Here is a 25,265-nt window from a genome sequence, read left to right on the forward strand (position 1 = left end):
TACAGTTCATGTGTCGGCCGGGCCGGGCTCGGACACAACAGGCTTGGGTAGGGTCGGGCTTGACTTTTGGGCCACACTTACAGTTGAACACACTTAGTTATTTTCTGCTATTGGTATGAAAACTTTTTCGCTCAGATCATTTATTTTCTCACATGTAATAAAGACACAATCCTAGCTCCATAGACAATAACTTTATTCTACAGCTTCTGTAAAATCAAAATAATCTGTTAATTTAATATTCTATTATCACTGTAAAGCTGCTTTGAAACAATCTTGTTAAAAGCACTATATAAATGAAGGTGACTTGACTTGTCATACATCTCAACTCGGAAAATATGGACATCTGTATAAATATGGGAAAAAATACCATTCCTGCAAATGTTGTTTCGTCTCTTGTTCTGGCATTCCATAAGAGCAGATGCCACATTCTGTGACTAAATCATTTATTGTGATAGTATTTCATTAATTATTTAACAAACATTTACCGCAGTATCTCCAGCTGACAGTCTGGGCTCTTCAGTCCATCAGAAAGCAGCTTCACTCCTGAATCCTGCAGGTCATTGTTATTCAGGTCCAGCTCTCTTAGGAAGGAGTTTGAGGATTGAAGAGCTGAAGACAAACTCCCACAACACTGAGCAGTGAGATTGCAGCTATGTAGCCTGTAAAGAGAAGAAAACAGCAGTAATGCAATAGTAATGTTTAATAGGTAGGGTTTATAATAATTTGAAAAAACATTTGACTGAAGGGATGTAAGCAAAAGGGATGCACTGATATCACCGGTATCAGGCCCGATACTGCACTCGTGTACTCATACTCAAAAAAATGATCCGCTACCAAAAACCGATACCAGGAAGCATGTAACACTGCAGAATAAAGGCCCGTACACACCGGGACGAATATCAGCGCGCGTTATTCGTCAGCGCTTTTCAACGCGTTTTTTGTGTTCACACCAGTGGAGATTTCTTTAAGACTGCAAGGGAAGCTCAGCTTCCCCTATAATGTCAAAAAAATAATGGTCAAATGTGTACTATTGTGTTAACATTTTATTGAGTAAAAATGCGTTAGAACACGGTAATCTTGAAGACGAGTTCGTTCAGAATAAGCTACAAATAGCAGGTCGGCTGACTTGATCTCCTTCTCATGCATACCTGTAGCGCGTCACAGTGCATGCATTTTCCTATGGCATTTCCCCGTTGAAGCTCGGCGTCCATTGACTTCAATGGGGCTGCTTTGAACAGTTTTTTTCAGTGCTGTTAAACTAGACGGTCATTGGATAAATGCTGCGACTATGTCCCGCCCACGGACGCCGGGCGTCTCTGGGGTGAATAGGGAAGTGGGCTGGCCTGGCGTCCGGGTGTCCGCGTGATGATTGGAGGATTGCACCTACTTTTGATTGACAGCGATTTCACCCAATAAAAAAAATCGCTGACGCGGAAGCTAGTTTAAAGACTTCGAGCTCAGTCTCGTTGCGGATTTGTGTGTATTTTACTCTTAAGACGAACTGCTGTAACATATTTCTTAGTATTTGCAATTTTCATCAGATATTTCACAGTTCAACCTAATTCCCACATTTCTTCCGTTGATGTCAGGTGTCTTGTTACACGTGCGGGCGTGGTGTTTGAATCACGGCACATCTGTCTAGTTTGGTTTCACTTTTGTGTTGGGATTCGGACATGCATTCTCGGCGTGTTTGTTTTCGGTTGTGAGTGCACAGGATGACCTTATGGTCGTACTCATGCGTAACGTTAGCGTTCTGTCTTGTCGTGTTCGCTCTGTTCAGTGTGTTGTGTATTGTGTGTCACATGGTTTGTGTTTACATCGGCCACGTGCTTTCATGTCATATTTTGTCTTGTGCTGTGTAGCACACAGCTTGTGTTTTAAACTAGCTGTGTGCTTTCATGTTGTCATGTTCTGTGTGAACACGTGTCTTATGAGTGTTCTCATCGTTCTTCAGGTCTCATTTTGTGTGAGCACAATATTGCTTTTTAATTTGTTTTATTGGTCATGTGTTTTTGTCATGTTTGGTATGAGCACATGGCTTGTGCTTGTCATGTGTTTGTTGTGCCATATGTGCTTTCCTGTCATTGTGTCGACTCCCATCTTGTTTCCTTATTATCAGTTATTTTGCCCCACCTGTCCTCCCTCTTGCTCCCAATTTATTCCCCTTGTTTGTTTTTTTATCAAATAAAGCCCATCAACTCTGCATCGAGTCCTCGCTCTTTTCACCATCCCCACACCTGACAGTCGAGTTTAAAAAAAAGAAGAAGAAAAAAGAGCTTCCCCTCTTTGAAAGAACAGCAGCCACCACTGGTTCACACCCAAGCGATCAAAATCAACTGTGGTTCCCTACATTAATACTGATGTATCTAAATACGTACTGATGTTTTCAAGTCAAGAAGTTTCATGAAAGCAAACATCTAAAGCGTGCGTCCCAAACACTGCGTCTCAGTGTTTTGCTGCTGTCTCTGACAGTTTGCAAATATTTAATTGATTCTCTGTCACGTCCAGTACGGACAAATTCATACAACATTATGTAAAACGCTTGTATTGGTGAGTATCCTAGTAAACTTGGATACTCACCAAGACAAGGGTTTTATCTCAACTGCACGTAGACAGTATATTCAGATGGGATCTGTGCACTCGGTCATAAAGAGGCAGCAGTCTAATAAACTTGCTGCTGTGTTTTAATGTTATTCAAACAATAAAGGACAAATAAATCATTCACTGCTCTAGACTGAAGCTCTTTTTAACTTTGTAAATATCATTCTAAATTCAATTTATACAGTGATGAATATTCAGTGTCATTTCATATTTGATTACTTTATTCAAATGTCTGTACCTGAAAACTACTGACCTACCTGAAAAAAAAAACTATTTAATTTGTAGCCTTTCTTTATTCTATTTGTGCTATTATTAATTTAATTGAAATTTTCTTATTGACTGCTTGTCTTTAATAATGTTTTACATTTACATTAATTTGGCAAGTAGTTTTTGCTGTAGTATTAAAATCGTAATAGAGAATTGTGATATTTCACTGTTATCTATTTGAACCACTGACCCAATCCTCAGCACTGAGCCCTGCTGGAGCTGCTCTATATATATGATGTACTATTAAATGATAGATACAATGTGATAGAACAATAGACAGAACAGTGAGCGTAACAGAAGCTCATTCAGTACAATTTAACAGGCTTAAGCATGAAAATAACTGAAAGAAATATATATTTGTTGAAAAAATAAGCAAACTAATATGATTTTTATTCTTTTGGTTTCTCTTCTACCCAGTACTTTTAAAAATGACATATTCAGTATCTGTCACAATTATGTTTTATCTTGTCTGGATCTGTTCTTGTTAGTCACTGATTAGTTAACCTTCATCCACTGTATCTGGTGAGTTTCCTCGTTTACCCAGTGCTGAACTCTCCGTTCAGTTCAGTCCTAAGTCGGTTATTGTTCGTGTCTATTTTAACACACTGTTGGGTCCTGTTCCCCTGCTTGTGTACGTTAAAGCTTTGTTTTCGTTTGGAATCAGGCTTCGTCTGTCTGCTTTATCAACCAGCATGACAGTATCTAGTGGTGGACAGATCAAGGCTTTGTGTAACACTAAAACAGTTATAGCAAATGTACCATATTGTGTCAAGGCTTCGAAACAATACGACACCTGTCTCCACAGGGACCCCTAGTGGTCAGAACAGTGTAAATGCAACAAAAACCCAGACCAAACATGCATAAGAAACCCTTTTACAAATCTATTGCAAATGTTTTATTGAAAGTAAAATCTTTTAAATGTAATTATCTAATCATTTAATAAGATTATCAAGTGTATGTTCTTTTATCAATTGTCGGGGTTTGTTTTGTTAGTTCTATGAATGGCTGAGCTAAACAGGCCAATAAAACTATTAACTACCATTAGTCATTTTAATTATACTAATGTCTAATTAAATAGTGTACAAATGTATAAAACTGATCGGAGATCAGGTAAAACCCAGAGACACTTGTTTAAAATGGTCTCAGTGACTCCTCATGATCATGGGTTGACAGAGATCATCGCCCCCAGCATTGAACCATTGACATTACTAAGTGTTTCGAAACAGTTATGACGTAATAACTCGTTTACTCGTTAACCATTGATTCGGAACAAACGATTTGTAAAGGCTTCGAAGCTTCATGAAGCAGTGTTTTGAAATTGCCATCACGAACAGTATCGGTATTGGTACTCTGTATCTGCAAGTACCAAAAATGAAATTATCTATGTATCTGACTTTTTCTGGAAAAAGTGGTATCGTGGATTTCTAGTAAGCAAATTTAAAAAATATTATCTTCTTTATAAAATAACCGGTATTTTCAGTTTTTTAAAATACAATTTTATTTTTAATTTATTGATTTGCCTGATGAGTGTGTTCAATGTATTCCAAGTATGTCCATGAGGCAAGTTGGGTCAGGCATTTAATATCATCACGCAAATTGATACATTTACTTTTTTTAATTTTTCAGAAAAGTTTCGCCCAGCAAATCACCTGTGTAAGATTAAGGCCCAATTAAAATCACTAACAGTCAGTGTGCATCAGTGATTGTAAAGTAGACTCTTACAGTGCTCTTCTGGTGTTTTTGATCACTGGCAGTAGTCTCATCACTGCTTCATCAGATCTTCTGTATTTCTGCAGTTCAAACTTCTCTTGAGCCTCTTCTGACATCAGGAGCACAAACACCAGACCAGACCACTGAGCAGAGGAGAGATCTGCTGAAAGATTTCCTGAGCTCAGGTATTTCTGGATTTCCCCCTCAAGGTCATCTTTCAGTTCACTCAGACAGTAGAAGAGATTGATGGTCCTCTCTACTGATTCCTCCTTCTCCATTGTCTGTTTGATATAGTCAACAGTGTCTTTAACGTTCTCTGATTTGAGTTTCAGTTTTGGCAGTAGTTCCTTCAGGTCACTCTGATTGGACTCCAGTGAGAGACCCAGGAGAAACCGAAGGAAAAGGTCCAGGTGTCCGTTCTTGCTTTCTAAAGCCTTGTTGATTGCAGCCTTATGAAGCTGAAACAGTGGCTTTTTGGAGAGTTTCTCTGTCATTTTTTGCCAGAATGGAAAAAATGGGTTTGCTTTCTTGTCTTTGTTGTTAAAAAACACATAAAGAGCAGCAAGGAATTCTTGTACGCTGAGATGTACGAAGCTGTAAACACTTCTGGCTGAAACCTTTTCCTTCTGAAAGATCTGAGTGCATAACCCAGAGAACACTGACCCTTCACTGACATCGAGTCCACACTTCTCAAGATCTTCTTTGTAGAAAATCAGGTTTCCTTTCTCCAGCTGTTGAAAGGCCAGTTTGCCAAGCTTCAGAATAATCTGATCAAAAGACCTGACTTTGGCTTTAGGTTTTGGCACAGCACAGTATTTTTCTTCCATCTTTTGCATCTGAGAAATTAAGAAGCTTATGTACATCCCTGTGAGAGTTGTGGGAGTTTTGTCATTGGTCTTTTGAGTCTGAAGAACAGTGAGAGAGATCCAGCAGAAGACGGGGATATGGCACATGATGTACAGACTCCTGAATTTCTTGATGTGACTGATGATATTTCTAGCAACCTCAGGACTGCTGTTTTTAATGAAGTATTGCTCTTTCTGCTCATCGTTAAATCCTCGCACCTCTGTCACCTGATCAATGTAGTCACGGGGAATCAGACTGGCTGCTGCTGGTCTGGAAGTGATCCAGATGAGAGCAGAGGGAACCAGATGTCTCTTTATAAGACTTGTAACTATCTTACTCACTGTTGTTTTTTTGTGAACATCTGTAAATCTGCCACCATCTGTAAAGCTCAAAGGGAAGCGCCATTCATCCAGTCCATCAAAAATGAACAAGACCTTCCTGTCACCTTTAGGAAGAGAGGGCAGTTCTTTAGGATCACTAAAGAAGTGTTCGTGCAGCATTTCCATGAGACTGCAGTCCTCTGTAATCAGGTTTAGCTCACGGAATGGAAGAGAAAAAAATTAAGGTTATATCCTGATTTTCTTTTCCATCAACCCAGTCGAGGATGAATTTATTGACAGAGACAGTTTTTCCTACTCCTGCGATCCCCATCGTCAGTACCTTTGAGTTTTGTTTAAACATGTCATTACACTTGACTTGAGTCTCCTTGGCAGTCGGTCGGTTGTGAGACTCGATCTGTATCACCTCGTGCTCGTTCACTCTTCCTCCAGTCTCATTCTCCACCACATATAAATCACTGTAAATATCATTCAGGTTTTTCTGATGACCCGTCTGTGAATTACCAACCAATATCCGCCTGTAGTCCTCTTTTAATTTGTCTTTCAGTCTGCGGCTGGTCTCTGTGTAATCATGAAGAGTAGCTTGTCTGTTATCTTCAGCTGAGCCTTTAAAAAAAAGAGAAGAAAAGACAGCAAAGACTAAATTATCATGTTTTTCATAAATTCTTAATAAAACCTATGTGTAATTTGTAACCTGGTCTGTAGTTAATAGTTAACAAATAACTACAGCATGTAGTGAATTTCTGCTATATTCAAATGAATCACACTTATACTGCAATTGTGTTTACATGCTCATCTTACACTGATTTAGGGGTGACACCGAATAGTCGAAGATTCGATGCTTCGATACGAGGAGCCAGATTCGACTACCAATCTCACGGTCGAATCTTTGTAGAGGTGTAATGAAACGAGGATCGGATCATGCCACTTTGGGTATATGAGTGTGCTCAATGTCTGGTTTCACATAGAACTACCGGTTTTCTGTCATATACAGCCTATTGTGATAATGCTGTAAATAAAAATGTAAATGCAAAGAAAGAAGCTTTTAATAAATATCTTTAGCGTGCGTGAATTAATCCAACCACCCCTGTGACCGATTTAAGTTTCACTTTCGATCCGTGACCGACAGAGGAGCATCTTGTCGGTAGAGATTTAAATCTTTAAAAATGTCTGGGATAAGAAAATATAAAGTGTGGATGCACACCATCAGAAAGGATATTCTCCAAGGCTGGATTTAGCATCAGGAAACCATGATCGTACTTTTGCCAGCCAACGTTAAGAAGTTGGTTTTCTAAGCGAGAAAAATGCTTAACGTGTAATTAAACGTGTTGCGTTCATATTCTGGGCTCATCTACTTTTCTGTAGACTATATAGTATGCTTTATTAATAAGGTGTGTACAGAATTTGATCTTTAAATATAACTGTCTCATGCTACGTTCACACCAGACACGAATAGAGCGTCAAATTCGTGCCTACCGCATCTAGTTATACGCTTGAACAGTTTGAATCCATTCGATCCATCCGTTGGCGTCCATCTTTTTACACGGTGGCTGATGTTGATCGAGCATTCATCGAGAGAGTCACCGCTCTGTATTTGCTCTGGAGAGCAGAACAGCGGCGTAGGAATCATCTTCATTTATTTGTACTAGGTTACTAGGTTATCCTACTACGTACTAGGTTAGCCTCCAGTGGACCCTTCAGAGGCTAACCTAGTTTGGTAAGTTTCACCACTCGCTCCAGGAGCTGCGCCTGGATGACGGCCGTTGTCAGCGGTATTCCACCTGTGCCGTGCCCAGTTTGATGACCTGCTGTCTCGCGTCGGAGTGAGGATCACCCTCGCCCTCACCCACCTAATCCGTCATTTTTGTTTTGATGATAAATTGAGCCAGCCTCTAAAAGTGATTAATCAGTCCTGTGATTTTTTCTCATAAAACACACAAATTATGTCCATACACAAATTATGTTCTTATGCACTAAAGTATGCTGGTTGAGCGTCTGGCGCATTATGCGCAAATGATTTTATTTAGTGCTTTTTGTGCATTCAAGCGCTTGTGACGCAAATTCGCACCTGCCGCTCGAGTTGAAAATTTTGAATTTTGCGTCAATTCGCACTGCGTTAACCAATCAGGAGCCTGCTTGCTGCAATCACATGGTAAAGTGACGTGATAAATGGGGACAGGCCCGCTTTTCAGTTTATAATATTATTTTTAGTGGTGGAAATTTTGATTCTTTTCAGAGACTCGTTCATTTTTAGTTCGTTCACCAAAATGATTCGTTCAGACTCGTTCACTGATTCGTTCAGTTTTTTTTTTCCATATACATCAGCAGCAGGTGCGGCAAAATGTGTTAACGTATTTACTTGTTACAAAATAAAAACTGATTTGACTTTATTAAAAATTGTGCCCTAGGCTACTCATTAAATTGATAAAATAAGTCTAAATAAGCGATCAAAGTCTCAACACTCTTTTTATCTTTTAAATTACACTCTTTTCAGATGACCAAATCACAAGTGTTTTTTAATTTGTTTGCATACTAGGCAGGCTAGTTAACATTTTATTTGTTTGGTCATAACGAGTTAAACGAGGAGTTATTTTCTGTATGTAAGTTATGAATTGCGCGTTCACAGTACGGATACCTGCGCTTTGCATTCACTTTCTGCTGATTGATGAACTAGATTGACAGAATGGCCGACCTGGTACACGAACTGGGTATAGCAACCAGTTCATTCAATTCGTTCACGAACGGGAGATCTCTCTCTCGTTCAGACTCATTCAGCAGAGTATCCAACCAATTACATGCCCCTTCTAAGCCCAAGCTGAAATGCTATTAGCTGACGTGAGTCACGTGACACAAATGAGCTGGAATGACGTGACGCAAATAATCAATACTCTATTTTTTTAATGTTTTACAGTTTTTAAACAAACAAAAGTGCATGACATGACATATATATTTATTTTTTAAAGTATAAAACTGTTGAAACATAAAACAACAATAATAAAAATAAATAATACAAAATGCACACAAAACAACACCAGTGCTAGTGGTGCCACTCATTTTGAAGTTAGCAGATTACCTGATGTAGTTTGTAGATTTTAGTAAAAACGAAAATTTTAAGCTGTCTTTTATTAAATTAAACCATCAGCTTGCACTGTTAACTTCGTCTTCATTATTATCTTGACGTTCAAACAACTGGTTCTTTCATTCACGAACGAGATGTATGTAACAGTTCATTGGACTCGTTCAAACTCAAAGCAACTCAATAAAGGGCGTATTCGTTCACTAGATTCAACAAATCACATGCTCCGTCCTCGTATCATACTCGAAGGCTATTGGCTCGAGGTTTAGTCACTCTTTGTCTTTGACAGATGAAACAGGCCACAGAGCTACACGGTTCATTGAGCTGCGCATGCGCGCAATAGCGGCGCGCAGTGGTAGAAGGGGGAATTTCAGTGAACGAGAAATATGAGTCAATGGATAACGTGAACGAGAATGATTCGTTCACCTAAAAGATTCGTTCAAAAAGAACGATTCGTTCACGAACGTAACATCACTAATTATTTTATATGTTTGGCCTCAATAAATTATTTCATACGTTTGGCCTCAATAGATTATTTTGTATGTTTGGCCTCAATAACTTATTTTGTAATTTGACAATGCCTGGTGAGGTTCTAATACACAACAAAGCAAATATTTTATCACATAACTTGATTTCAATATATGAGACATATTCATTTTGTATTGAATGCAATTTTTTCTGTTTCTTATTACTTAACATTACGCGCGCTCAATTTGAAAAGACTCAAACGGACACAGGCCGAGTGAAAGACTGGGTTTGTTTCTCGATCAGGTATGGGTACAAGTGATCTCAAAACATTTCAGCCGGATTAATCTAACTTTCAAGTGAGGAACCATTAGCGCATTGGTTACTGCCTTGAATTATATGCATGGCAAACACTTTTAGATATGAATTGTTAAACTATACTTTGTCACGAAATGGAGTTTTTAAAAGTGAAAGGGTCAGAGAGATACTTAGTAACACACTACTAAGGCTATCTCTTAAACAATTTCGAACAGCTCTCATATTAACAACTATCCAAACTGTTATAGACCTAAAATAGCTTTTGTAGCCCTATGTCACTCTTAAAATGACAGAGAAAAGGACAGAATCAGAGATTATTTCGAAAATAGAAAATTGTACTTTGCATATTATAGGCTACTGTAAAAACACATAGGCTAGGCTAATTAAAGTTGATTAGTTGATCATTATGAAAATTATTTTCATTTCATGAATACAGTGACCAAAATGATCACATACACAGAATCTTGTTCAAAAAGCCTAATACACAATGAAATCAATTCATGAAGTTAATAACATTAAAGATTGGTTTTAAAGGAGTGTCTTTTATTTTACCTACTAAACTTAAAAAAAGGTTAACACAAAAAGCTTATCTTTTATTATTAAAAGTAAAATTCGGACCGATTTTCCCATGGCTGTCGTTGCTATTCAACCATGCACTGCGCTCTCCACAACGACAAAGAAGTTTTAGTAGCTAATGTATTTCCACCACAGAAAAACGCTTGCTGTAGCTCTGCTAAAAGATTTCTTTACGGAGAAGAGAAAAACACCCAAGTGTTTGGGTGCACGTGCACTCCCATACTGAAGTTTATGAACGCGCTTCCCGTGAGCGCATAATGAGCGCGCTTCCCGTGAATGCATAGGCTACGTTCACACTGCAGGGCTTAATGCTCAATTCTTTTTGCTCAATTTTTTTGCAAGGCCGTTCACATTTCCAATTAAATTGGCCTTTTGTGATCTCCTGTGTGAACATGAACGTGAACGTGAAATGACCCAGAAGTGACCCGCATGTGCAGAAGAGTACTCGACGGTCAACGACGTCACTTGTTGTTTGCGGAAGTAGCTAAATGGATGTCTTACAGTGGAGCTCATTTAGCAATATTAAAGTTATTTTCACAACAGAGCTAGCACATATACAATCTTCTCGTTTTAAGAAGAAAATTAAATAGAGAAACGTGTGGGTGTGGAGTCGCAGCCAGGAGTGGATACTGATGTGAGTGGCTTCACTGATACAGAATTCATCAGTAACTTCCGAATGACCAGATCCACCTTCGATTATGTTTGTGAGCGCCTTCGATCAACTCTGTCACGGGAAGAGACACGTCTGCAGTGGCCCATAACAGTGCAGAAACGCGTTAGAGTTGGAGTGTATTGGCTAGCTACAGGTGCGTGCAATGACGTGCGTGTCGGATAAATGTGACCTGGCCGTTCAGATTGAAGTCGCATTTCAAAAGATCGGATACATATCGGATTTGGACCACATACCCAAGTGGCCTGGGTCGCATTTGAAAAGATCGGATCTGTGTCCTTCAGACTGTCATGAAAAGATCAGATACAGGTCGCATAGGGGCAAAAAAAGGTCGTTTCAGCCTGCAGTGTGAACGTAGCCATAATAAGCATGCTTCCCGTGCGCCTATTTGAAATAACAGCCTCGAGCGTGCAAAAGACACGATACCAGAACTAATCAGGAGACCCCCTTGACATCGCTTCTGTGCACGGCACCTTCTCAGCAAGCAGAGGCGCCATTGCCAATAATTGAATCGAAATGATAAAAAATAGAAAACCATCGCGGCACAGAGGATTTTTTTAACTGCTCGTGCCGCCCCCCATGTGACATGAAGAAATGTCGCCCGTGCCTAGAACCGCTACTGGCGTTTATTGTTGTTTCTGCAGTTAAAAAGAATTTTATTTATTGATCACTCAGGGTTATCTAATTTAACTATTTGTGGCTTGTGTTTTGAATATATGTTCCCCTTTACTTCAGGCATTTTGCACACATTTGTTCTGTATCTTGTGACTTGATTCTGACTTATTTCATTCTGTATTTATTTATCAGAATGGTATATTCTGTTCTAATTGAATTCTGTAAATTAATTGTTTATTTTTTCGGTGCATCAATGTTGCGCTCTGTACTTACAGCCTGCTCGTACAGGCAATTTAGCCGATTCAATTGATTGCATGTGAAACGCAAATCATGTCTGCACTGTGGCCTTTCTGCAGTTATTTATGTTATTTCTTAGTTTTATTGATCCGAAATGTTTTTATACATTTTCTTCTATATCTTTGTGTGATGTTCTGTACATTGTGACTTTAAAATGTTAAAGATCCGGCCCTACCCCCACACACATGATTCGACTATAGGCAGCTATTGACTACTTGACGATTCTGAAAATCTTTAGTCGGGGACACTCCTACACCAGGCTTCTCAAGTTTTATCAAAAGCTTGGAGTGAGATCACATGCGGTTAGGGGAGGAGCCCAAATGAAGCCCCGCCCCCATCACCGCCCCTCAATTTTACCCATTGTTCATAATTAACCAGCACAAATTGTCATTATAACAATTGGTAAATCTCATAAATGACAGAGCAATTCATCACAACAAAAATAGCCTACTCTTTAATGTTATATTAATAAAAATATTTAAAAAATTACAAAAAATATAACAAATTGCTCCAAACAGATTGGAAAAACAAATCTTTTTGCATTTTGAATGTGTCTGGTCGGAATGGTATAATGATTTATTGTGTGGTGGGAAATTGTGAAAAAATGGGCATATTAGAATATTAAAGTGTGTGTGGGTGTACACAAATATCTTTTTGCTTTTTCCCTGACATCTTTGAAAAATACAAATGCAATGGCAATAATTAATGTATGTTTTGACCGGATATAAAATATTACCCAGAGCACTCTGCTTTAATACATTTAGCCTTAATGTAACTAGAACTATTAATACAGTATAATATATAATTTAAAATAAAATGAAAAAATACAACTTCATTCCTTCCCATACCTACCCACAAACATTTTCCTTATATAGGCTATTCAGGTAATGTAAGCCAAACTGAGCCAAAGCTCCTGGTTGCAAAGTAGTAGTAGAGTTTTTGACTGCATCAATAATAATGTATACGATGGGCAACATATTAAATGTTCTACACTCTTACGTTCCGTCAACTTCGGTGTGTTCGCGGCGCACGTCTACGTTGCCTAACGATTAGCAACGAATGCAGTCTCCGAGAGATACATGCTTTCGGCAGGAAACTTCGCTGTGTGCCTATGGCTCGTATACAACGTTATATATAAAGCTTGCAGGACATCTTGGTTGACGTTGCCTTTTCAGCGTGAGAAATACCCGGTGTGGCGTGTGAGCGTATCAACTGGTTGAATTGCGTGTGTCTCACGGCCAATGCGTGAGACTTGAGAACCCTGCCTACACTGATTATGCATATGGTGATGGAAACACCTTGACTAATGCTTACTTGAATGCAAGTGGTTTCAGAGTATTTATTGGATTGTCACTATTGGACTAAGATCAAATTTAGGTGATGCATTAATTAAAAGCTTAAACATTGATACCTAGACATTAGACTTTATTAGGGTTAGGTAGGGGTTATTGAAATGAGCCTTCGCATGTACAAGTTGCTTGCAGAAGTTTTGCAGAAGGTTTTTAGTAGGGCTGCACGATATATCGAAAAATTATCGTTATCGCTTATTATAATAGTATATGCAATATTCGTATCGCAGAGAGGTGCGATAAATTACAGTTATTTTATGTGCTAAGCATTTGTGTGTTGCATGCATGCATAGGTTGTTTATCCAAAATCGACCAATCAAATGGGGCCTTACTATCTTTATACCTGCTTCCCCAGTAGGTGCTATTATGCTATTGGCTAGACCGGGCCCAAAGGGGAACCTTGTGGCTCAGAGCAAAAAGTGAAAAAATAAAAACTAATGGCGGGAGTAGAGACAAGTGAGGAAAATGACAACAGCGTAGAACCTGTCCCTAAAAAGAACTATACGTCTGAAATATAGCAATATTTTGGCTTCAATAGAGAAGAAGTGTCACAAATGCAGGAACTGTGTAATAGAGGTCTTCACAGTGCACCCAAGACCCGTACGGGTTCGGGTCTATATTTTAAATGATCAGCCGGGTCCGGGTCGGGTCCGAATCTATTACTTCGGGTCCCAGGTCTGTTTAACATTGTGTGTAATACCAACGCATTCTCGTCCTTTAGCGTCATATAGGACGCGCTGTATGACAAAATGGCGAAATACTACTCACATGGCACCCGTTAACGTTAATATAACACGCGCTGAGAACGGGCTGGTAATACACGTGCGATCGGAGTGCAATCTCAAGCGCGTGTCGTGTTTCTATGGCAACCAGAGCAGAGCTTCCGCCAAACCGCGCTTTGCATTTTCTTCAATGTTTATAATAATATAAATGAACCGTCTTGTTTAATCTTAAAGTTTTGGTGGTCAGATTCAGACTCAATGAAGAGCAGAGAGCACAGATATGATCAAGCTCAACAAGCAATCGTTATTATAGTTCAAAAGGGCAAACAGTTAAAGTTATTATGCGAGTTAACTCGAGTCAGAATGTACATGTGCAAGGCTGCATTTGTCATCCATCACCGTGACATCAAGTGGACTTTAAAGCTGAAATAATGAGTGGATTAAATTTGGAAAAACGAGAGAAATAACATGGATGCATCACAGTCAGTCAGATAGACTAACGTTACAAGGAAGTGAGACGACGACTACTAAAATTAAATAAGACAAAAAGTTTTATTTTTCGCAACTCGTGTGAAATAATATGTGACAATCGGGTCCAGTCGGGTTTGTGTCTTCCTGCCGGGTTCGGGTCCAGTTTTCAAATAATAGACGCGTCCAGGTCGGGTCCGGGCAGTACATTTATGGCATTTCTCGGGTCTGCACGGGTCCATGAACTCTGCTGAGGGCTTTCCATGATGACGAATAAGTATCAGCAAAAGATTAATTGATTTCTACCCCTTTGTGTTAGCTTTACTTCTAGATATATTTATGGAGATGGTCATGGAAAAATGTGCTTACATTTTGAGCGTGTTTGCTGCGCGCCTGAATTTGAAATAACGAATTTGCAAGCGCAAAAAAACCCGCTATGTGAACATAAGTGACGGTGTCACTAAGTCGTGTGGAAAAATTGTGGCCACTATGAGAGGAAACTAATCTCCACAGTCATCTGAAACGCAACCTCAGGGAGCTATATGAAGACACTTATTCAAAAAGTGTAAACCCACATCTACCAAAACTGCTAACGAAATGCCAAGTAACCACAATAGAGATATTCTACTGAAGATCTCAAGAATATCTTTTAAGGCTACCTGTTTATTTCAATATCATCATTATATATATATATATATATATATATATATATATTTTAAAGGCTTAGTAAAAATAGCTTTTCTTTGGTAAATGTTATATCGCAAGAAATATCGTTATTGCAATACTCAACAACAATATCGCATATTTTCCTGATCGTGCAGACCTAGTTTTTAGACCATTGTAAACCATTTAACCATTTGTAAAATCAGACATTGTTCTATTAAATGTACCTGTATACGATCTGCTGCTATTCTTCTTGGCCCTATAATTGTTGCTTGCTGCTATATTTCCTTGTTTCCATGTACAGGCGATGATTGTTATTTACACCAAATCTCTTTTGAAAGAGCTTCAACAGCGGAAGATATTGCCTGTCACTTATATTACAGTCACAATAAATTAAACATTACCTTGCTTGTGTTTGTTCTCCAGCTGCTCAGCCAGATCATTCTGGGTTATCTTCCTCAGGATCTCCACTGTGATCTTCACAGCTTCTTCTGGTCCGAAACACTCCACCATCTTATCCACAGTTTTCAACCTATCTGCATTCTCCATTTCAGACTTTGATATACACTTATGATTATTTTCTAAGGTCCACTGAAACTTCTTCAGATGATCTTCTGTCAGGTTCTCCAGTGAGTTTAGAAGCTGCTCTTTAAAAGACGCCATCGCCACTCACAGATTCACAGCTGCGAGATAAAAAGAAAAATATCTGAAGTAGTTTCACTCCTAACATTTGGATCTAAGCACTCAAATGTTATTTGGATTATGAAATGAAGCTGTGATTGAATCTGGACTCTCATCATTGAACTCATGCAAACTTTTTTGTTAAAGAAGTCCTATAATGCTCTTTTTTTTTTACAAGATAACATAATAACACAAGATAATATGAGTCTCGGGTGTCCCATGGAATGGTTCTGTGAAGTTTCAGCTCAAAATACCCCAGGTCAATTATTATGCTCTTCTGTAAATGACCATTTTTGAGTGGAAGCAAAATTATGATGTTTTTGTGTGTGTCTCCTTAAATACAAATGAGCTACTGCTCCCCACCCCCTTTTCCAGAAGTGGGCAGAGCAATAAACAAATCATCTGTTTGGTCTTGATCATCATCTCTGTCGTGGTCATAATGAAATGTTTGTTCTTTCCATTTGATTAAAAAAGCCTTGGCAATTTAAGCTTCTGATATATAGTTTTCTGAGCACAAATTCACAAAACCACAATTGGTTATGTCTCTGAACATAATCAGCTGGGAATTAAATCACATATCAGTAGATTAGATCTGTGAAACAGCATTTCTTGGACTCTGCAACAACACACTACTAATGCAACTCAAGGCCCTGTATACCTTGGGCGGGAATTATTTAAATGAGGATGTGATGAGGTTTAAGGGAGTTCAGAAACAGTCCACACTGATATAGAGAATAACTCCAGCTGGTTCACAGCATTTCTGAGCGTTTTCCCTGTTTCTACACTAAAAAAAAAAAAAAAAGATTTGTTTTTATTTTTGATGTCGGTTGATAATGTGTTATTACGACAGAATGCACGATTGTAAGCCTAAATGAGATGGCCGCGCCATAAACTGTATTAAACAGCATAAACAGCATAAAACGAACAGTTAACTGTTAACTTAACTCATCTATCCATTTGCATCAGTGTTGTTAGAAAATATATTAGTCAACAGTTGTATTATATTGGTTGAACGTTATGTATTTATGGCCTGATTGCTCTATTTTAAGCCTAGATGGCCGCGCCATCAACTGAATTAAATGGCAAACAAACAGGTAACTTTTTCGTCCATTTGCATCAGTCTGATTAGAAACAATTTTAACAACTGTTTGATTATGACAACTGATACGGATGAATTTATAACAGAATCCACGATTTTATGCCTGAAAGAGATCACCGCGCCATTAACAGAATTAAACATCAAACGAAAATGTATGTGTCCAAGTTTGCACATGTTTATTAGTTTAATCATCTATATTTGCACTCTGTTCATTTTCATGGCATCGATCAAAGATATTATAACAATGTTGTGTTGTGTGGTTGATGGTTCAGTGCGTTTTTAAAGCATTAAAGGGTTAGTTCACCCAAAAATGAAAATTCTGTCAGTATTTACTCACCCTCATGTTGTTCCAACCCCGTAAGACCTTCGTTCATCTTCGCAACACAAATTAAGATATTTAAGAAATTAAGATCGCTCCTGCATACTAGTCCATAGGCTTCTTGAGGGAATGACTCTTGCTGGCATCGAAAAGTTATTAAAGACATCGTTAAAATAGTCCAAGTGACTACAGGGGCTCAATCTTAACTTTATCAAACGACGAGAACACTTTTTGTGTGCAAAAAACAACAAAAATAACGACTTTATTTCAACTATTCGTTTATTTCTCTATCTGCCTCGAGTCAGGTTACTAGTTTAATAGCGTAAGCTTCTGTTATTGTACGTCACACGCATCCCACACATGACCAGCGTCGGCCAATAGTGAGCCTACGTGTGACGTAGCTCTACGCAATCACACTACGTTAACTGACTACAGGCCCATGGAGAAGGAAGTGAATAGTTGAAATAAAGTCATTATTTTTGTTTGTTTTTGCGCACAAATAGTGTTCTCGTCGTTTGATAAAGTTAAAATTGAGCCACTGTAGTCACTTGGACTATTTTAACGATGTCTTTGATGACTTTTCGAGGCCAGCAAGAGTCATTCCCTCAAGAAGCCTATGGACTAGTATGCAGGAGCGATCTTAATATCTTAAATATCTTAATTTGTGTTGCGAAGATGAACGAAGGTCTTACGGGGTTGGAACAACATGAGGGTGAGTAAATACTGACAGAATTTTTATTTTTGGGTGAGCTAACCCTTTAATGAATGAGGAATCCCTGAATGTGATGAATGTGATCGAACACAGACTGAGTCAGCCTGTAGCTAACACTGATGCTAACTGGCGCTCAAGGTCGAGCAGACAGCGGCACTCAGCTCAGAGCACAGCCGAGCACAGGACTCTGATAGTGGGCGACTCCATAATCAGAAACATTATAAGCAGGGATACAACTACTACATTCTGATGAAACATAAGACTCGACTCATCATTCATGTGGGGAAAAATTATATTCATAAAGAGCAGTCGGAACTCCTTAAGAAGGATTTCAATGAACTTTTTGAATCACTTAAAAAAAGACTGACATTCATCAGTGGACCAATCCCAGCAAGAGGAACAAACAGGTTTTCACGGTTGCTTGAGCTCAACACATGGCTGCAAAAAACCTGCAATATAAAAGGAGTGAACTTTATTGACAACTTCAATCTTTTCTGGAGTCAGAGGCAACTGTTTCAACAGGATGGGCTCCACCCAAACAAACTTGGTTCAAGAGTGCTAAAGGACAATATCTACTTCTCCCTCAATCATCCTTCTGCAGTGTGCAACAATCTACTCAACCTGAATGGCACACACACACACACACACCTGGACACAGTATGAATGACCACAGGACTTCATTTCAACACCTGAATGGACATGCGGTTGACATATCACACAAGGACAATGATAACACCACTCAGCCACAACAACTTCTGCTCACGGACACAATCTCAGCAGAGCCCCGCCCACAGAGCTCACCACCGTCAGACCGGGACATATCAGAACTGCTCCGAGATTCAGCACCCAAGGACCACTTTTTGGAAAACAGCGAGGGAAACCAGGACAGCATATTACAGCCTCTGATAAGTTCAACTTCATTTATTTATATAGCACATTTAAACAGCCGCTTAGACAGACCAAAGTGCTTTACAGAACACACAATAAGAAAAAAATAATAAAATACTCACAAATAAGAAAAGTAAAAACAGCAGGAAAAAACAAAATGCATATAACTCATAAAAAGCAGCAAAGCTACAAGTAGCCTTGTCAGAGACTCAATTATAACATATAATAAAATACTTAAAAAGAGATCAGTAAGCTAAAGAGAACAGGTAGGTTTTACCAAAGACTTAAAAATAGACAGGTTGGGGGCCGTTCGAATCTCTAGGGGCAGGGTGTTCCACAGACACTAGAGCAACAGTTGCTAACACTAGAGCAACAGCCCCTCTCCCCAGACACGTTATCCCTCTCTCCAGCATCTCCACTTCTGTGCTTCTCAGAGAAAATGGAACAACTGGTGTATGCTGGAACCAAACTATCCTACTCTTTTGCTGCAAGCCCCCAGATGTCAACCAAAAAACGGCAGTTAGCTTAGTTAGCAAAAACAAGATGGCGCATATTGATTTCAGTTTCTGCAAGTGAAGTCCCACCCACTGATCTGTAATAGGCCTGTAGGGTGAGTGGGCCCCACACCCTTGAATAATAATGAGCTAATGTTTGTAGTTTATACACTTTTTAATTAAATGTGACTTCCTGCTTATTATCACGCAAAATGACAATTTTTATATCATACTTAGCAGCAGAGGTGTAGTGGTAAAAAAAGAGGTGGGTAAACTATAAATTCTGGTGGACCACGACGTAGTCACTGTCACAGTCTTCGTCTGCACCATCCTGTCTTGTCTTCAGCACTACACTTCCCAGGATCCTCTCGTCACCCTATCCCGTGTTCACTCCCTCATCAGCCACCTGTTCCTCGTCATCGTCATCTGTTTCACCTGTCTTCACCTCATTATGTTTGATTCTTCTGTGTATTTAGTTCCCTCAGTTTCCTTCAGTCTTTGTCGGTCAATGTTGATGTTACCCTTCCGTGTTGGTTATGTTACCCTGTGTTCCGCCTGCCTGTATCCTGTTATTTATAATTAAAACCTCTTGTATTGGAGCTTATCTGAACTCAGCCTGTTCCTTCTGCCTGAACCCGCACCGTGACAGATCGACCGACCTCCAAAAATGGATTTAGCAGCTGTACAACTTCTCCTCCTGGAGCAGGAGGATCAATCCCTCGAGGCCCACACACAGAGGTATTTGGACTTGGTACCTCACGTTCACTATGATGACACAAGCCTCTGTGTGTTCTTCCGGGCAGGCCTAAACGCTGAAACCCAGGCACGCCTGCCCAGAGACGGGCCTCGAGGGGACTTTGTGGCCTATGTGGAGTGGGTGCTGGTGTCATGTGGATCTCCCTTTACCATGTATGACGTCACCAGCCCCACTCCATTGCTCGAGTGCTCTTCACCGCTGGTTCCGTCCAGCTCTCCAGAGATTGAATGCTCTTCACCGCTGGTTCCGTCCAGCTCTCCAGAGTCTGAATGCTCTTCGCCGCTGGTCCCGTCCAGCGCTCCAGAGATTGAATGCTCTTCACCGCTGGTTCCGTCCAGCTCTCCAGAGATTGAATGCTCTTCACCGCTGGTTCCGTCCAGCTCTCCAGAGATTGAATGCTCTTCACCGCTGGTTCCGTCCAGCTCTCCAGAGATTGAATGCTCTTCGCCGCTGGTTCCGTCCAGCTCTCCAGAGATTGAATGCTCTTCCCCGCTGGTTCCGTCCAGCTCTCCAGAGATTGAATGCTCTTCGCCGCTGGTTCCGTCCAGCTCTCCAGAGATTGAATGCTCTTCCCCGCTGGTTCCGTCCAGCTCTCCAGAGACTGTATGCTCTTCACTGCTGGTTCCGTCCAGCCCTCCAGAGACCGTATGCTCTTCACTGCTGGTTCCGTCCAGCTCTCCAGAGACTGTATGCTCTTCACTGCTGGTTCCGTCCAGCCCTCCAGAGACTGTATGCTCTTCACTGCTGGTTCCGTCCAGCCCTCCAGAGACTGTATGCTCTTCACAGCTGGTTCCGTCCAGCCCTCCAGAGACTGTATGCTCTTCACTGCTGGTTCCGTCCAGCCCTCCAGAGACTGTATGCTCTTCACTGCTGGTTCCGACCAGCGCGCCAGTGACCGTCCAGCCAGCGCCAGAGACCGTCCAGCCAGCGCCAGAGACCGTCCAGCCAGCGCCAGAGACCGTCCAGCCAGCGCCAGAGACCGTCCAGCCAGCGCCAGAGACCGTCCAGCCAGCGCCAGAGACCGTCCAGCCAGCGCCAGAGACCGTCAAGCCAGCGCCAGAGACCGTCCAGCCAGCGCCAGAGACCGTCCAGCCAGAGCCCGAGACCGTCCAGCCAGCGCCAGAGACCGTCCAGCCAGCGCCAGAGACCGTCAAGCCAGCGCCAGAGACCGTCCAGCCAGCGCCAGGGACCGTCCAGCCAGCGCCAGAGACCGGGATCCCACCCTGCCTCCCTCTCCCGCCTCCTCTCATCTGTCCTCGCTCTGCTCTCCTGCCCTTCAGCACCCCTAAACCAGCCTGGTCCTTGGATCCCCGGTCTTCGCCTCACACCTCCTCCTCAGAGACACTTCCTCGGCCCTCTGTCCCATCAGCTCCCCCGTGGCTCCTACCTCCCTCAGCTCCTCCATGGCCCCTCAGTCCACCAGCTCGACCAGGCTCCCTCGACCCTCCGGACTCCCTTCGTTCCCTCGTCATCCTCCCTTCACCTTTGGACTTCCTTCCCTTGGCTCCGCCCTGTCATGTCACCCCCCCGGTTCTGTCGGACTCCTCACTCCCTCCAGTCACCCGTCAGCCCTCACTCCCTCTGGCCTCACCGTGTCCCTCTGTGCCCCTGTCGTCACTTCTGTCACCTGTACCTACGGTGTCACCATGGTCCCTCGGTCCCTCCTCAGCACCCAAAGTCGTCTGTCCCTCTGCTTCACCCTGGTCCCCTCTCCCATCTGCTCCGCCCCTGTCAGTCGGCCCCCTGGTGTTGTCAGCCCCGCTTCCATCGGCTCCACCAGGGGTCCTCCCTCCATCTGCTCCGCCCTGGTCTCGCCCTCCATCTGCTCCGCCCTGGTCTCGCCCTCAGCCTGCTCCGCCCTGGTCTCGCCCTCAGCCTGCTCCACCCTGGCCACGCCCTCAGCCTGCTCCGCCCTGGCCACACCCCTCTCAGCCCCCAGTTCGTCCCCCCTCCTTCCTCTGTTCTGCGGCGTGAGGTCACGCCTCCCGGGAGGGGGGAGTTCTGTCACAGTCTTCGTCTGCACCATCCTGTCTTGTCTTCAGCACTACACTTCCCAGGATCCTCTCGTCACCCTATCCCGTGTTCACTCCCTCATCAGCCACCTGTTCCTCGTCATCGTCATCTGTTTCACCTGTCTTCACCTCATTATGTTTGATTCTTCTGTGTATTTAGTTCCCTCAGTTTCCTTCAGTCTTTGTCGGTCAATGTTGATGTTACCCTTCCGTGTTGGTTATGTTACCCTGTGTTCCGCCTGCCTGTATCCTGTTATTTATAATTAAAACCTCTTGTATTGGAGCTTATCTGAACTCAGCCTGTTCCTTCTGCCTGAACCCGCACCGTGACAGTCACCAGATGAGGTGGGCCACTGCCTACCGGTGTATGTGTATCCTGATAACATTGCTATAGGGAGGCCTCGACATTAAGGGTTTTCATACGCTTGTCCTTCAGATAAGTAAATCTGTCATTCACTTGTCCGAATAAAAAAGTTGTCGTCTGGATTTTTTAGTTTTATTTTTTGTGTTAAGTTATTCTGAAACAATATTCTCATCAGTGTTCAATCAGCTTTTTTATATCTAAATCACCATATTGTAATATCTGCACCTTTAAAGGGCATCCCCTCCCCCAATATTATGCTTCATCTCTCATTTTAAATTCCTAAATTTGATCAATAAATTCAATTAGTTCGAATAATAAGACACTATAGGGCAATTAATATAAATTCAATTATTCAATAAAATTCAATTCAATTAAAATTCAATTAAATAAATTCAATTATTTCGAATAATAAGACACTATAGGGCAATTAATATAAATTCAATTATTCAATAAAATTCAATTCAATTAAAATTCAATTAAATAAATTCAATTATTTCGAATAATAAGACACTGTAGGGCTGTTACCCTAGGGGCTGATCAAATTAAATCATTTACACTGAAAAAATACAATTGCATAAAATAATGTTATGAAATTGATTTAAATTTACATATAAGAAACTTTGGAAAGAATAATACTACTTTTAAACATTTAACACTAAACCGCCAGTTGGGGGTGGGAGGCGACCATCTTAATGAGTGAGTCATTGATTCATTCATTCAAACGGCTGATCATTCAAGAATGAGACAGATGTTTATGAATGGGTCATTGAATCTTTGGCTCAATCGATTCGTTCAAAATGCTGAATCATTCAGTAATGAAAACACGTCGAGGGTTCCTGTGACATGCGCCGTGGTTCTGCTGTGATTTTTGTTTGGAACTATTTTCGCTGCTGAAAAAAACAGCCAATATTGTATCTAAAATGTAAGTGATTTATTTTAACTGTTTATTGAACTGTTGTAGCAAATCAATGTCACATTTTCAATCATGATGGTGTTCAGGAAAAATAATTGAGGTTGCTTAACATATGTTAAAAATATAAACTCCACATTTTGATTTTCATAGGCAGTATGTTGTTAACTGAGTGTGTGTGTGTGTGCTGCGCTCATTTGTGTATATTTCTGCTCGAGAGGCTGCGCGAGCGTCAACAGTGCAACCTTACCGTCAGTAATAGTCAACAACACTGACAGTAATGCAGCGCAATATGAAAGAGTTCGTCTTAACAACCAATGAAACTAACAATGAACAATATGAAACTAAAATTACATAAGCTTAATTTAAAGTGTCTTAGGAACTACAGGATATAGAGGTGGATAAACATATTTAGAGGAGGATAAACGCAACTGAGAGGTGGATAAACGCACTTTGGAGGTGGGTAAACGCTATTTCCGAATATTTGGAGGTGCGTAAACGGCGTTTACCTGCGTTTAGCCTCCACTACATCCCTGATTAGCAGGAAGTAAAACACTTAAATCCTTATTTCTCCCATCTCAGGGGAAAATAAGGGAATAAACCATGACCATTCAAAAATAGGACTGGGTTTCTAAAGATACAAAGCTTAAAGTGTCCCTTTAACTCAAAAGTTGGCAGCGCTGTTAGTGCTAAGCAATCAGAAAACTGTATAAACAATGTGTCAATGCTGTTTATTAAGTCTAGATCAATGTGCATGGATACATGACACTTTAAAACCAATATCTATCATTATATTTCATAAAGTAGTATTTACTAACCATGAATAATGACGATGTGGTGTTGCTCGTTCCTCCACTGAACTTGAACTGTCTTGAGCAGAAGTTACTTTGAAACTCCTTTAAACGTGTATTTCCGTAAAGGACTGTGGAGTTATTTTCTTCTGAACTTAAACCTGTTCAACCAGAACTTTTCCAGTAAACTAATATAACCAGTTTGTCAAAAGGAGTTGTGACTTTTTTCTTTAAATGCCTTCCAAGCGTTTTGCTGTTGTTCTTGTTTGTGTGTGTGTGTGTGTGTGTGTGTGTGTGTGTGTGTGTGTGTGTCCTGATTTCACAGTCCTCTGAGACTCTAGGGGTGTGTTTACAGCGGGCCACTTCATGCGTCTTCTGAGATTGGACAGCTATCCGCTCATGAAAAGTCCAGGTGAAAGTGGCCATCAAAATTTGATTGAACTATATGCCAACTGGAGTAAAGTCAGCATCTCAGGGCCCTTAGATGTGGGAAAGTTCAACTTGCAAAAATCATATAAGGCCAAGACACTCGAGAATTTAGAAGAAATAAAATCTATCCGCACAGCAAGTGTGTGTGAGGATCACATGCCAAGGACATGTAGAAGAGTGAGAGGAGTTTAACCACACAGGAGTGTGAATGCAATCTAGCTTAGTTTCCACTGACGCATATGTTGACTGAAGTCTTCTCTTTAAGGAAGGAGGATTGTGTAGCATGAGATATACAGGGCCGGCGATTGCTATAGGCGAAATAGGCGGTTGCCAAATGTGTTGGGGGCGCCGCAGGTGCGCTCTAGTGTCACCCTTGACCTACTTCACATTTTCTGCTACTCCCCATTAATCGAGAATGAGAAGCGAAAAAAAAAATGTTTATTAAACATGATCATCCTAAGGCGCCCCTCGTTTAATTACTTAATTACTGATTATTGGACTGAATTGATGATTATTGTCAATTTTTCCAGGGGGTTGCAATACGTTACGTTAGGCAAGTACTCAGCTGCTGGTCCGTTGATCGGAAGTGCTATAAACCCTCTGGTGCACAGGGACGAGAACAGAGAAAGCAACAAAATAAAAAGAAAGCCCAATATAAAGGTAAGCCTTCTCATCTCAGCCATTTAAGCGTCAAACGAAATAAATGTACTTCCCGGTGTAGCCTACTTGAGATTCCCGGTGACCGACGTGCTTTTTGGGCCGATACATCTCATAGCCTAATTTTATTTATTTTTTGTTTTAACGGCCCATAAAACTCGCACATCGGCA

The 25,265-nt window shown here is 40.9% G+C and overlaps 1 protein-coding gene across 1 annotated transcript in view; it reads right to left on the reverse strand.

The window, feature by feature from the left end:
• The window catches only part of LOC148969341 (NACHT, LRR and PYD domains-containing protein 3-like), a 53,383-nt gene extending 29,111 nt beyond the window's left edge, over positions 1-24,272 (reverse strand). Inside the window, 5 exon segments of the mRNA XM_089126983.1 lie at positions 486-659; positions 4,591-5,981; positions 5,983-6,368; positions 15,386-15,664; positions 24,036-24,272. Of these exon segments, the coding sequence (XP_088983109.1) occupies positions 486-659; positions 4,591-5,981; positions 5,983-6,368; positions 15,386-15,644 (2,210 nt within the window). The 5' untranslated portion in view covers positions 15,645-15,664; positions 24,036-24,272.
• Between the last annotated feature and the right edge of the window lie 993 nt (positions 24,273-25,265).

Source organism: Pimephales promelas, chromosome 24 (assembly GCF_988280905.1).
Source record: "Pimephales promelas chromosome 24, fPimPro1.hap1.1, whole genome shotgun sequence".
In the NCBI taxonomy this organism is placed as follows: Eukaryota; Metazoa; Chordata; class Actinopteri; order Cypriniformes; family Leuciscidae; genus Pimephales; species Pimephales promelas.